A 15436-nucleotide genomic window follows, 5' to 3' on the forward strand; every position below is an offset into this window, starting at 1 on the left:
CAAATTTGGTTACTGGGTTAAGGCAAAATGTCACAGGCACACTAAACACGAACTGTAGCAAACCTTTGTTTGGAATCAAAGAATATCTTAATCCAAAACCTAGCTCACGACTGACTTGCTGAACGTTTTCAGCTCTTTTGCAGATATTTATGTGGCTAAGGTGCGGGTGTGAGTCTATGGATGGGGGAAGAGGCACAAGTCTGTGATTTTAAAGGTTAGGTAAATGGACAAGGGATGTTTTTTCTCTTAATGCATTCCTATGCCCGGATAATTTTACATTTAATACTATGAAGCTATGAACTAGGAATCAATAATTGTGGAACATATGCCCTTAAAAATCACTGGTATGCTTTCTGGTGGTTCTGTCTGAACTACCAGACATAAGTGGCATCAATGTTTGAGGTTATCTGAATAGGTAATGGAAGTAGAAGCCATGTAATATATAGAAATCTCAATGAAACGCACCCTGGAGTTGGTATGATTTCGATTTTAACTTATGACTTGGCCTAAAGGAATTGGTGAACACACTCAGTATATTGATACCATTAGGTTGAGTGTTACATCAGAGAATGAAAGGGTGATTTAAAATAGCTGTAACAAATACGAGAAGGGGATGGGGCCCAGACCTGTGATTTGGGTGTGGAAATTTCTTCTACCAATCCAAGTCAGCATTTTTTCTATTAATGTAAAGTCTTAGATAACTGTCTAAAGCACTCTGAGATTGGGTGAATGACCCAGGGTGACAGAGCCAGTGTGTATTATAGTTAGGACTTAAACTCATGTCTTCCTGGTACTTTGGACACCTCTCTCTCTATTATGCTGCCTCTCCTAAAAAATTAGAGAAAGGACCTATTAAAAGTAAGATGATGTTCAACAGCACAAATGAAAAGTTGTCCACCAGAGAAAGGGAAGATAAACCATATAGATTCATGATGATAAACAAATGACTAAAGGACCCTGCAAAAGAGACTCTGCAGTTCATTAATTGAAAGCTTCAGCTATAAGAATTCAGATTTTTACCACATCGGGGAGGGAGGAGGGGAGGAAGAAGGGAAGAGGGATAGAATTTGGAACTCCAAACTTTAAATAAAAATGTCTATTGTTTTTTATATATATATATATTTTTTAGTGAGGCAATCGGGGTGAAGTGACTTGCCCAGGGTCACACAGCTAGTAAGTGTTAAGTGTCTGAGGCCAGATTTGAACTCAGGTCCTCCTGACTCCAGGGCCGGTGCTCTATCCACTACGCCACCTCGCTGTCCCCAAAATGTCTATTATTAATAGAAAATAATTCAATATTAAAAGAGTAGTAGTTCTATCAGTAATTTTGCACCATGTTTATTTTTGGTTTAAAAAAGTATACATGGTACAAAATTTTTCATGTTTCAGTCTCTGAAATAAGTTGGTCAATGATAATTTTTTTCTACCATCGTTAATGATCACATTTTGAAGGAAATTTGAAGTCAGGGCAGTATTCTGCCTTCCAACTCCCAAAGGGCAATATAAAAGAAAATAATTAAAAATATAAGAATATAAAAGAAGAAAACAACTTCACTGGGATGTCAAAGAATCTTAGAATCAGACAGGATTTTCGAGATAATTCATCCAACTGCCTCATCTATACACTAGGAAACTGATGTGAAGTCACTTGCCCAAGGTTGCGTAAAACCTGGCCTAATTTACTAAAACAAGGAAATGTTCTTGTGTGAACCTGCTATCATATGATCAAAGGATCACAGACTCAGTGCCAGGAGGGTTCTTATAGGTCATTGAGTCTAACTCTCCTTTTTTTTTTTTTAACCAATGAGGAAACTGAGGCACAAAGAGGTTAAGCAACTTGCCTAAGATCACACGGCTCGTAAGTGTATGAAGTGGAATTTGAAACCTGGCCTTTCTGACTGTCCTAGGAGCTAACCAGAATAGCAAGAAACCTTTTTGTTTTGTTTTATTTTGCCTCTTGATGAAAATTTAAAACTTCAAAATGGCCCAGAAAACCTACTACTATTTAATTTAAAAATGTTTTCCTTTAAAAAGTATTACTTAGGGAACCCACTATGTAACAAAAATATTTATAGCTGCTCTTTACTGGGTAGCAAGGAATTGGAAGTTGAGGGGGTGGCCCATCAATTGGGGAATGGCTGGACAAGTTGTGGTATATGAATACAATGGAATACTATTGTGCTGGTAAGAAATGATGAGGCAGGAGGAGTTCAGAGAAACCTGGAGGGTCTTACGTGAGCTGATGATGAGTGAGATGAGCAGAACCAGAAGAACATTGTACACAGTATCATCAACATTGAGTGTTGACCTACTGTGATGGAGCTATATTCTTCTCACCAATGCAATGGTACAGAAGAGTATCAGGGAACTCATGATAGAAGAGGATCTCCAAATCCAAGAAAAAAAAAGAAAGAGAAAGAACTGTGGAGTATAGATGCTGATTGAACCATATTATTTTCTTTGTTTTGGGGGTGCTGTTGTTTTTTTTTTTTCTATTTGAGGTTTTGCATCACTGCTCTGATTTTTTCTCTTGTAACAGGGATTAATGCAGAAATAGGATTAATGGTTATTATGTGTATATATATGTGTGTGTATATATCTATATCTATATGTATATGTATAGAGATATATAGGACATTAACCTATATCAGATTACCTGCTGTCTAGGGGAGGGGGGAGGGAGGGGAGGGAGGGAGAAAAATCTGAAATTGTAAAGCTTGTATAAACAAAAGTGAGAACTATCTTTACATGTAACGGAAAAAATAAAATACCTTATACATTAAAAATAAAAAAATAAAAAAACAAAAAACCAGAAGACAGAAAGAAAGCTATTGCTAATTGGAAGGATGCTCATGGGTTCTCTTGATGATGTTGGTTTTACTATGTGTCCACAGGCAATAAAAAATTATCAATTAAAAAAAAAAAGTATTACTTAGGTCGAGGGTTGGCAAAACCCGAATTGCTTGCTGTGTCCATCTTCTACTTATCTTCTAACTTTCTAACCTTTCATCTAAATCTTTAGCATTTAGATGCTGAAGAGGGAGCTTTATTTGACACTTTATTTGACACTTTTAAAAAGATAGTAAAAATGATAGCTCTCTAACTTTTTCTTTCTGCTTTGTAAAGTAACCCTATTGCATTTATACTGGCCTATGAATCCAGAGATCTAGAAGCTGGTTCTCAGTTTTGTCATTAAGCAGTTATGTGCCTCAGAGCAACTTAAATTATCAGGGTTTCAGGCTCATCATTTACTAAATGCTCCTTTCCAAATCGGAGGGACATTCTGAAGTCTAGTCAAAAAATACAAGTCCTGAATTAGAGGATAAGAAATTAAAAGGATGTTTAAAGAGACAACTGGGAATTCATGAAGTTTGAAGAAAAAACAAAGATATGAGGTGGAATGTTTTACATGAGAAGCTGTTAGGATAAGCTAATATGAAATTCCCTGTGAAATAAAGGATCTGATCAAGAGAAAGGTTGTGGGGAAAAGAAAATACGCAACATCTGGTTTCCAGACCATACCGCTACAGCCTCCGAATGGATTTGTCTCCCCAACTTTAGTTTCTCTCCTTTGCAATCTATTCTTCACACTGTTGCTAAAGTGACATTTGGGTTAGTCCTTGTCCCTGCCGTTGATCCATAGGGAGCGTCAGTGGTTCTCTATTACCTCTAGGATCAAATACCAGCTCCTCTGGTATTTACTCCCTTCCACAACCTCGCTCTAGCCTCCCTTTCCAGGATGATTACATGCCAATTGCCTTCTTGAACTCTACAATCCAGCCAAACTGGCTTTGTGGCTGCTCACACATGACATAATAACTTCTACTTTCATTCTCTAGGAGGTACTTTTTGTCATCTTCATTGATTAGAATTCCAAGCTTCCTTCAAGGCTCAAGTCCCTACTGGATACCGTTTCTGATCCCCCTTGTCCCTGTCCAAATCCCACAAACTACCTCAATTTACTTTTGTTTGCCTTTGTTTGTTTTTGCCAGGGCAATGAAGGTAAGTGACTTTGTCCAGGGGTGACACAGCTAGTAAGTGTCAGTGTCTGAGGCTGGATTGAACTCAGGGTCCTCCTGAATCCATATCTGGTGCTCTATCACTGAGCACCTAGCTGCCCCCCCCCCATATTTACTTTTATACTATCAATACGTATATATTATATATATTGTTCCCAGGTTATTTCACCAGAACTGGCTTTTGTCACTGGGTCAGGGTTTACTTGGTTGTTATCGTAAGCCTAAATTAATACATTTCATTCTCACAGAATGATGGAATGTCAGCTACTTGGGCAGAGTCTGTTTCATTTTTGTCTTTCTATCACCGGAATCTTGCACAGTGTCTTACTTATAGTATGCACTGAAAAATATTTATTGACTGATTTCTTAATGTGCCATCATGAAAGATTTTTCTCTAGAGTTGGCCACCATTCTGAGAAGAAAGACTAGACAGGTTATGCTTCTAAAGAGGGAGTTTGCATAGCTTTGTTATAAGGAAAGAAGAATAAAGAAGAGCAAAAATCTATGACTTTGGGAATAAAAACTGACAAGGAAAATTTTTAGCCAGTCATGGAAAAACTAGGAAGAGATAAATAAGAAAAGGTTGAAGAATGGAGGTTTGAGTTTGTGTTGAAAAGGAATGGATACAATAATTAAACATCTCTAAAATTCCACTGGTGAATAGAAAGTTCTACGAGGAAATTTCTGTTACCAAAGCAGATCTGCAATTATTCTGCAAGGCCTGGTGGTAGAGAACTGCTTGGCACACTGAGAGAATAAGTGAGTTTCCCAGGGTCATTCAGTCTCAGAGGTGGCACTTGCACCCAGGTCTTCCTGACTATGTACAACACATGATGCCTCTAGGACTTCTTTGGGGGTGGGAAAGTAATTTTAAATAGGTATATGATGTCAATATTTATATAATAGAATGTAAATATTTTAAAAGACTTAGAAAATTCTTTATATAAAATATCTCTTCTGATTCACATAATAATTCTTTGAGGGAGTGATATAGGTAGGTACTACCATTAACCCTATTTTGAAAATAAATCAATAGCCAGTAAGTGTGGTAAGTGAGATTCACACTCTGGTTTCCCTTAATTCAGTCTAATTGTTTTTCATGCCACCCTGCCTCAAGAAATGTTATATTGAACTAAACCACCATATGAAAATATTCCAAAACAAAACACTTCTCTATAACTTTTGTTTCCATTGAACTTTTTCTCTTTCTTTTTTGGGGGTGGTAGAGTATATAAGGTCCATGTAAAGTTGGGATTTTAAAAGGAGGCCAATGTACCCAATTTGTATTACTTTGGGTCAAAAATTAGCAAGTCTGTTTATGGCATAACCCTGGGCACTTTGTATGAAGGTACCAAGGCAGACAGACTACATATTTTTGGGCTGACAATACTTTGCCGTAACTGAAGATACAGAGCTGTGTAGCTATTGAAAAGAAAAGAGAATGGTGAGAATGTGCCTCTATGTGATATATATTTAAACAAGCCATTTTGAATCTGTTAAAAAATGAAAAGATCTAGAAAGTCGAACCATAGGTGCCATGTTTTGCCTGCAGTGGTAAAAATACCATCTGCCTCAGTCTTTTAGCAGTATGCTTATTTCAAGTAACAGTAGGCTAAACTACAGGCATACGCTAGTCTCCAGCTGGTGAAAATACACAGACGTTTGTAGATGTTTTTCAAAGCAAGAGTACTCAACATATTCGTTTTCCTTTAGACATATATACATGTATATACATGTACATGTATATATACGTGTATATATATATATATATATATATATATATATATATATATATATATATATATATATATACGTATATATATACCCACAGCAAACCAAGCATGAATCTGGCCTTACATGTTTTTTCCTTAGTCCGAAGACATGCTTAGGATTCAATAGGTGGCACTCTTCCCTCTAGGACAGGGCTAAATCAATACTACTCCAACGTGGGCTAGAAGGTGATACAAAGCAAGCTTGTTCAAAAGGGATGGAGAACCCAGGTCTTCAAGCCAGTTATTATAATTAAGAGTCCCATAGTACTGTCTATAAGAGTAGGAATGTTAGCAGCAGGTTTTTGGTCAAATTCAATTCCAGTAATTGTACTGTGACTAATAAAACTTCCCCTGTAGTTTTAAGCTGGGTAAGATACTCCTTGCTTTGCATTTAAAAACTCCTGGGTAGTGTTGTCATACACAATTAGACAGCTGCCTTTCCTCACTCCCAGAGGTGGCTGCATTTCAGAAGTGGATAGAGTGAAGCTTGCTTCATCTACCTTGCAGAAGTGTTGAGAGCCTTAATGAATTAATAGTTGTCAAGTGCTTTGATATCCTAGGATGAAAGGCACTATGAAAGTGCAAATCATTCATATCCAGGCTCTCTCTCTTTCTCTCAACATGAACTCAATTAAAAAGTAATTCAATTTCTTCTATGAGTGTCTGAGTAAAGACTACTGTTTTGTTGAATGTGATAGACATTTCCAAGATCCAGCTGAGATTCATTTTGAAACGATCACCCACCCTGATTCTGAGACAGGGAGAATCACACACATACACACACGTGTATACCTAAGTACGTATATGTGTGTATTAAATCAAAAAAGAATAAAAAGTATTTTTGGTGGTTCTGTGAATTTACTGAATTGATTTTTTAAGATCAAACGGGCTTTTCTTTAAATATTTAGTGCCTGTAAACATACATTGTTCACAGGACTAAAACTAAAGTGCTTTGCTTCAACACATGCAGTATATATTTATGGTTTTAGATATTTTCTTACAGATAAGAAGATGCTCTTCAACTTATGGAGCATCATGAAACTATATGTAATGCTCAATCTAATGACTTCAGGACATGATATGTATTATGATCATCAATAGAAAGGCAGTCTGGTGGGGTGGACAGAGGGAAGGCCTTAGAGTCAGGAAACCTAGGTTTAAGCTCTGCGTTTGTCACCTGTTGGCTGTGTGACAAAGGCAAGTTCCTTTACCTCTCAGTTCCCCAAGGCAATTCTTTAGACTGAAAGTTACAGGATCCAGCTTCTTTGAGCCAGTTTCCTTACTAATAACTTATTATTATTATTTTTTGCAGGGCAATGAGGGTTAAGTGACTTGCCCAGGGTCACACAGCTAGTAAGTGTCAAGTGTCTGAGGCTGGATTTGAACTCAGGTCCTCCTAAATCCAGGGCCAGTGCTTTATCCATTGTGCCACCTAGCTGTCTCCAGGATCCTGCTTCTGACCTGAACATTCAACTGAAACTGCTTTCTCTAAAGTTATCAATGACTTCCATATGAGAATCCAAGAGAATCTCTTGGAAGAGAAGAGGCCACATTCAATGGCCTTTGCTTATCCTCATCCTTTGCAGGTTTTGACAGGATCTATTACATATCTATTAGATATTATGGCCGTCTTTCTCCTTGATATTCTCTTTGCTCTTGCTTTTTGTGACACTTCTGGTCCTCCTCCTACTTGTCTGACCTTTTCTCAGTTTCCTTTTGTTGGGTCTTCATCAATATCATGTCTCTTAGTCTTTGGTGTTCCCAAGGCTCTGTTCTGGGCCCTTGTTTCTTCTCCCTCTTGGTGAGCTTATCCACATCAATGGATTCAACTATCATCTCTCTGCTGGTAACCCCCAGATCTATTTGTCAAGGCCTACGCTCTCTGCCGACCTCTATTTTTGCACCTCTGACTATTAGAAATCTTAAACTCAACTTGTCCAAAATCGACCTCATTCCTTTTCCTTCAAACCTCCTCTCTTCCTAAATTCCTTATTACTGTCAAGTGTACCAGCATGCTCCCAGCTTGCGACTTGTACTTCATCTTCAACTCCTCCTTCTCTCTTGCCCCACATATCAAATCAGTCATCAAATCTTGCCATTTTTATCATCATATCAGCTCTCTACTCACATAGTTGTCACCTTGGTGGCGACCCCCAATTATTTCCCACCTGAACTACTGAAGTAGCCTACTGCCTGGTCTTCCTTCCTCAAGTCTCTCCTCACTCCAGTGCACTTGGCTGCCACAAGTATTTTTCTAAAGTACAAGTCTGACCATAGTACTCTCCCTATTCAATAAACTCCAGTGGCTTCCTATTACCTACAAGATGAGATAGAAAAGCCTCTGTTTGGCTTTTGAAGCCTTTCTTTCCTTTCTTCCTTTTACATCTTACTCCCCCTCTACATACTCTACAATTCAATGACACTAGCCTCCTTTGCTGTCCCTTGCCTAAGCCACTCCATCTGTATACTCCTTGAATTTTCACTGGCTGTCTCCCATGCCTGGAACACTTTCTCTCCTCATCCCCATATCCTGGCCTCCCTGGTTTTCTTCCAGTCTCAGCTGAAGTCTTTTGTTCTGCAAGAAGTCTTTCCTGTTCCTCCTTAATCCTAGTTTCTTTCCTCTGAGATTACCTCTACTTTATTATGTCTTGTTCCTATGTAGTTGTTTGCATGTTATTTCCCCCATTAGACTACAGGTTCCTAGAAAGAAGGAACTCTATTTTTTGCTTTTCCCAGAGTCTCTAGTGGTTACTGCCTTGCCTGGTACAAAACAGGCACTTAATATACACTTACTGACTTGGCTTACATCAATGGAAGATGCATTAGGAGGCTCCTAACCTGCTGAAATCACGGGTCTAAAAAAAAAAAAAAGTTATGGGTTCAATGATCATTTCCTTGTAGATGACTCTTAGAGCTATATATACAGCTCTAGTCTACTTCCTGAGCTTCAGTCCCACATCACCAACTAATAGAATGGACAGAATTTCTCCTAGGCTTTCAAACAGAACTCTATTTTTTCCCCTGTAAATCTACCCTTCCTCCTAATCTCCTTACTTCAGTTTAGGACTACCATTTTTTTAGTCATACAGGTTTGCAATCTAGGAATCATCACTGACTCCTTTTAAAAGTTTATTCTTTTAAAATTCTGATCTTGGCAAACACCAAATAACATGGGTATTTCACTATTCATAGTTGAACAGAAAAAATATTTAATATTTAAAGCTGCCAATCTCTATTATGAATAATTTGTTTTCTTTAAAAATATATAATCAATTTAACATGTCACTTTTTAAGGCTGTCCTGCTACTCTAGGATGATTTTTTGGCCTTTTCCTCTGTTCTCTTCTATGCATTTAAAAAAATACTTCAGGGGGGCAGCTAGATGGCGCAGTGGATAGAGCACCGGCCCTGGAGTCAGGAGTACCTGAGTTCAAATCCGGCCTCAGACACTTAACACTTACTAGCTGTGTGACCCTGGGCAAGTCACTTAACCCCAATTGCCTCACTAAAAAAACAAAACAAAACAAAACAAAAAATACTTCAATGAGCCTCCTTTCTTTTTAATTTCTTTTGTTTTGGTTTTCCATACCTATTCATTCTTCCTTTCCTTTCTACCCTTTCCCTCAGGAAAACAAATTCCCCTAATCTTTAGCATCTAGAGTCCCTTGCCTCTCTCAGGAAGTCATCTCTGACTCTTCATCTCCCTCATTCCTCTTGGCAGTTGCCAAGTTTTGTTGATTTGACCTCCACAACATCTTTCACATCCATCTATTTCTCTAGACTCACATCATTATCCTAGGTTTTACCTATGTTTCCTCTCACCTGGTGTGTTGCAACAGCTTTCTAATTGGACTCTATTCTCCTAGCATTTAATACAATGCTGTGGAAACTTATTTTGATTTGGGGACCCTACCTTTAGGTTGAGATTAGAAAGCCTTAGGCCTTCAGGGTCTCTTCCCCTTCCCCTCTGATTCAGCTGAGCCAGAAAGCCCCGTGGGCTGTACCAGATGCCAGGTCAGACAGCTGTGGGGGGGGGGGAAGCCCCCAGCTCCCTCCGACCTGAGCGGAGCTATCTGAAAGATCCCGGATAGCCTGTGCTGAGGCACATGAGGCTGAGGCATCCCCCCTCCCCCCACCAGCCGCAGCCTTGGCTGGAGGATTAGCTTGGTCTATGGGGGCGCAGAAAGCCCCGAGATTTGAGTGGAGATAAGAAAGGTATATATAGACCTGAGAGTGAGACAGCAAGGGGGTTCAGTTGGACAAGGAGGGATGAGAGAGGCTGAGAAGAGGTTCTGAGGGACAAGACGAGGCAGAGAAGAGGTCAAGCAGCGGCTGACGAGATTAGAAAGGTTGGAGAAGACAGACGGGGCTACAAGGACACAGGAGAAGACAAGAAGGACTAGGAGCAGGGAAAAGAGAGGCCGAAGGGCAGAGTGACAGAGCAGACAGACAGAAGGTTGGTGAGAGAGAAACACAGGGGTTCAGCAGTGGCAGTAAGGAGAGGAAAGTTAGAAGCAGGGAGATTTACAAAGTGAAAGGGTACAGGTGGAGTAAAGTGAAAGTAGCTGAGCAAGTGAGAATACCCTGAGGGGAGAGGTGGCTAAGGCCCTTATTGTATTCAAGAAGTTCCAAAGAGACAGAGTGGAAAGAGAAGTGCCACAAAGCAGTCAGGTTGTACATTTTATTTCCCTGTATTCTTAATTTTTAATAGTATCTCATAAATAAACTCTGCTTTGATTATTTAGTTAAGAGGCTTCTTAATATTTTGCTTATCAATTTGGGAGCGGAGCAGTGTGGTGGAACTTTATAAATGGCCCACATTAAATTAATAGCAGTCAGATAGCCAAATAGTCAAAAGTCCCCAGATTAGTCCTCCATAGATTAGTCCCCCCAAATTAGCGCTAGTCATCAAAAATATTCCACAATGCCTTAGACATAGTTTGAACTTCATATTTATTCAGTTAAACAGAGAGCCAGTGCTATAGAACCAATCAAATCCAATTTTAGCTATAATTTCTTTTTTCATTATCACAAACATTTACTTAGTACATATAGCAAATAGAATTTTGTGACAATTGCTGGGAACGCAAAGAGATATGAGTCCCTGAAAAGAAGGGACTTAGTTGGAATCTAGGGATCTATGTGGCTCAGTGGAATAGAGTTTAGGATTTGGACTCAGGAAGACCTGAATCTGAATACTGCCTCAGAAACTTACTATCTGTGTGACCCTGGGAAAAACACCCTCTCTGTGCCTTGGTTTCCCCATCTATAAAATGTTGATAAGAATATTACCTCACAAGGTTGTTGTGAGGATCAAATGAGCTAACATATGTAAGGCACTTCACAAACTTTGAAGTACTATATAAATATTAGGAATTATTATTAGGGAAATATGTCATATATAGAGAGAAATAATTTTTTTAAATCAACAAGCAAAAGAATTAGTGGGATACAAAGCTAGAAAAGTAGGTAAAGAGCACTAAAGAGTCTGGAATTAGTTTAGTAGACAATATAGAGCTTTTTATTTTTTAAAGAAGGCAGAGAAATTACATGATCTCTGAAAGAGAACTGACCATTTTTATTGCTAATAAACTGGTCCATTCTAAACCTCCTTATTTCTGTTGAGGGCACTATCATTCTTCCACTCACTTGGGCTGACAATTTTGGAGTCATTCTTGATTCGATCCTTGATATTCCTTATCTCAATCTTAACTATCCAAATTGGTTGACAAATCTTGTCAATTATACCTTCATATCCCTTCTCTTCATTTACAGGGCCAACATTCTATTTGATGTCCTCATCTCCTCTTGCCTAGAGTACTGTAATAGTTCTTTGACTGGTCTCGCTGCTTCTCATCCCACTCTTCTCCAATCCATCCTTTACAGAGGGTACAACATAATCTTTTTTTTTTCTTTTTTTCGGGGCAATGAGGGTTAAGTGACTTGCCCAGGGTCACACAGCTAGTAAGTTTCAAATGTCTTGAGGCCGGATTTGAATTCAGGTCCTCCTGAATCCAGGGCTGGTGCTTTATCCACTGAGCTACCTAGCTGCCCCACAAGATAATCTTTTTGAGGCACAGGTATGAAGTCATTCCTCTACTCAAAAATACTTCATTGGTTCTTTACTACCTCTAGGTTAACACACATATTCAATCAGTCCAGTGTTTAAAGTGCTTTAGAAATGCAAGCTCTAAGCTACCTTTCCAACTTTTCGCAATTCTATTGTATCATATCAATCTCTGCGCACACTCTATATTCTAGACAAACTGGAGAGCTAAGCAGTTCCTCAAACTCAGTTAGCTACCTCTTGTCACCATTCAGCTGCACAAGCCATCCCCAACACCTGGAAATGTACTCTCCTCAGCCCTGCTTTTTTTAATTAATTTTTTTTTCCCGTGAATAGTCATTTTATCTCACTTTCAGCCCCTCCCCTTAAAAAAAAAGACAAAACCCTTGTTAAAATATTCATAGTCAAATAAAACACATTTCTATAGTGGCCATGTCTAAAAATGTCTTATTGTCTATTTAGTCTGTCACCACTCTGTCAGGAGGTGAGTGGCATTCTAAATCATGAGTTCTCTTGGAATCATGGGTGGTAACTAGATTGCCTGGAGTTTAAAATGGTTGTTTTTATAATGTTTTTGTTATTATAGTATAAATTATTCTCCTGAATGCATAATTTCATGTCTTCAAGGATTTCTCTCAAACTTCCCTTTTGTCATTTCTTACAGGGGAATAGCATTGCATTATAGTCACATACCATAATTTGTTTGGGCATTTCCCTACTGATGGGCATCCCCTTAGTTTTCAGTTCTTTTCCACCACGAAAAGAGTGATTATAGTATTTTCACATATATAGAACCATGTCCTCTTTATCTGATGTCCTTATCAGCCTATTGTTGATATTGTTGAGTCAGAAGGTTTGCAGAGTTAGGTGATTTTTTTGGATCAGCCCTGCCTTTCAAAATATGTGCCTTCCTTCAAGGCTTGGTTCAGGTATAGCCGACCTTTCATGCAACTTTTTTCTGACTACTCTAGGAAAAAGTAAGCTGTCTTCTAGTACAGAGATTATTCAGTTTGGAGCTTTGCATTCCCAGTATACGTCTTGTACATCAGCACTTTTATTTCTCAAAGAATGCCTGCTTATCATAGAATCATAGAATGCTACAGCTGAAGGAGAACTTAGAAATCACCTAGTCCATTCCTCTTATTTAAATGGAGAGAAATGAATTGACTTGTCCAAGGTCAAACAGACTACCCAAATGACACATGACTTCTGGCTACTCTAGAACTCTTGTAATACAGACTTCAATCTACTTCAATCTCTTTCAGTCTCCAAGAACATCTCAAAATCAATGGCTCGTCACCACTCTTCTTTCCAATATGCTCACATGTGCAACAGGCTTCCCAAAATGGTTCAGAGAAATGCTCTCATTCTAATGTCCTTCATTCATTAATAACCCAATCCCAAATCATGACATTTCTTCCTTTATAATATCCCTGATGGCTGTCATCTTTCCTCCATTTCTACCTGATCATCTCTAAACTGGATTATTACAACATTCCTTTCACCTCTCTACTAAATTAACCTTATGTGATTCCTGTCACATTATTCCTTCTTCTGCCCCCAGTATACATCACTACCCAAATATTCAACAATGGTTCCCCATTGCCTCCTGAATGATGAAAAAAATTCTGAGAATACATTATAAGGCCTGCCTCTCCTAGCTATTCCAAATTACTTTGCATCTCTCATGTCACTTTTTTTTTTTTAACCTTCTGAGCTTTTCTCTCATCTAGTTTTCCTGTTTCTAGTTTTGTTTCTTTGTACTCACGGCTTCTTACATCCTTATGTATATAATCCTATATTCCTTAAAAAAAAGTCAATTATGTTCCTAACTTTCTTTTCTTTTTCCTTTGGTGGGGCAACGAGGGTTAAGTGACTTGCCCAGGGTCACACAGCTAGTAAGTGCCAAGTGTCTGAGGCTAGATTTGAACTCAGGTCCTCTTGAATCCAGGACTGGTGTTTTATCCACTGCGCCACCCAGCTGCTCCCCCTCCCCCCCATCTTTCTTAATAGCTTTTGGAGTCATGCTACAATGAAGTCTTTCTTAATTAAAGAGTGGGAATAATTTTTTCTGTTTTTGTTGCCTTATCATAAAAGGAATAACTTGAAAGTCATGTATGACTTTATTCTTATTGGTACATAATCTGATATTCGCTTTCTGTGTGTTCCTGGGTGAAACCGTTGGAGCCTGGACTTTCCATTTCTCCGTAGTCTCTAATGATACAGAGCTAAGGCCCTCCAGATTGATGCATAAACCATGCTCCCATGACTTCTGTCTGGGAAAGGAATTCTTGAGGCATTTACTGAACAACTGTTTTAAGTACCTGCTCTGTGTGAAGTACTGTGCTTGGGGAAATACAAAGATGATTAATGTGGTCCCTGTCTTCACGGAGCTTACCATCTCGTACAAATACATAGCCTATGGTGCATGTCAGTGTTCCACAACTCAAACCTTATATTTATGTTCATGTTCTTATAAGAGTGAAATCTCTTTTCTTTAAAAACTTTTATTATTGTTATGAATTTAACAAAAATAAATATCTTCTTATGTGAAGACTACAAAAGAGGAATCTATCAGAAACCATGAATCTCTACTATGCATAATTTGATTCTTATATTGTGTTAAATTTAACATGGTAGTCCCAACACCGTTCTGCTTATCTGTGTTCCCTCTGAACTTCTTTCAACTCTTGTCTGTATTTTTATATTTTATTGATGTCCTTTTCTTTCCTGTTTCTTTCTTTTTGGAATAACTATCCTTATACTTCTTCAGCCTTTACAACTGCTCCCCAATGGGGAAAAAAAAAGCTCTCGTAAAAAATAACAATAGTCAGGCAAAACAATCCATGCATTAATTATGCTTGAAAATATATGTCTGATTCTGCATCTCTGTCAGAAGATAGGAAATATGATTCCTCATAAGTTGTGGTCTGTTTTCACCTGTAAACACCTTGAAGATAAAGATTCTGTCATTTAAACTATCCTTTATAGTGTCAACTATGCACACTTTCCGATGGTGATGACAAGAAGGGCAATGTTGTACAGATAGAGAACTCTGGACTGAAGAGGTTTGGAGACTTGAGTAAAGCCAGTCACTTTAACCTCTGAATTTTAGCTTCTTCAAAATGTGGATAATACCAACTGCTCTACTTCACTGAGTTGTTCCTATTATAAAATGTACCATTATTACCATTAAAAGAAAAGATATCTTAAATTGTAGGCAATATTAATGTTTCTGATAATGTTCAGTGGTCTTATGTAAATTAATACACTAATGTATGACAAAAAGAATGCAAAAAAGTTCTTTTAAAATGCTTACTGTGTGCCAAGCCCTAAACAGAAAATCTCTTAATCTTTGATCATAATTCTCTTCCCGCATTTCAAAATAAAGTATGATCAATAATTATATCCCCTTCTCTCTTGATTTATATTTTTATATAGACATATATACACATAGACAAATATCTAAACATAAAATTCACCTACCTTTGAATAGTTTAAGCTCCCTTTTTCTTGAGCCTTAAATTAAAAAAAAACATAAATTAAAATTTTGAATAACAGATCATCAAAAACTATGCA

The 15436-nt window shown here is 38.1% G+C and overlaps 1 protein-coding gene across 1 annotated transcript in view; it reads right to left on the bottom strand.

The window, feature by feature from the left end:
- The window catches only part of PDSS2 (decaprenyl diphosphate synthase subunit 2), a 280572-nt gene that overhangs the window by 27166 nt on the left and 237970 nt on the right, over positions 1-15436 (bottom strand). The window contains 1 exon segment of the mRNA XM_043963274.1: positions 15344-15376. Coding sequence (XP_043819209.1) covers positions 15344-15376 — 33 coding nt within the window.

Source organism: Dromiciops gliroides, chromosome 4 (assembly GCF_019393635.1).
Source record: "Dromiciops gliroides isolate mDroGli1 chromosome 4, mDroGli1.pri, whole genome shotgun sequence".
NCBI lineage: Eukaryota > Metazoa > Chordata > Mammalia > Microbiotheria > Microbiotheriidae > Dromiciops > Dromiciops gliroides.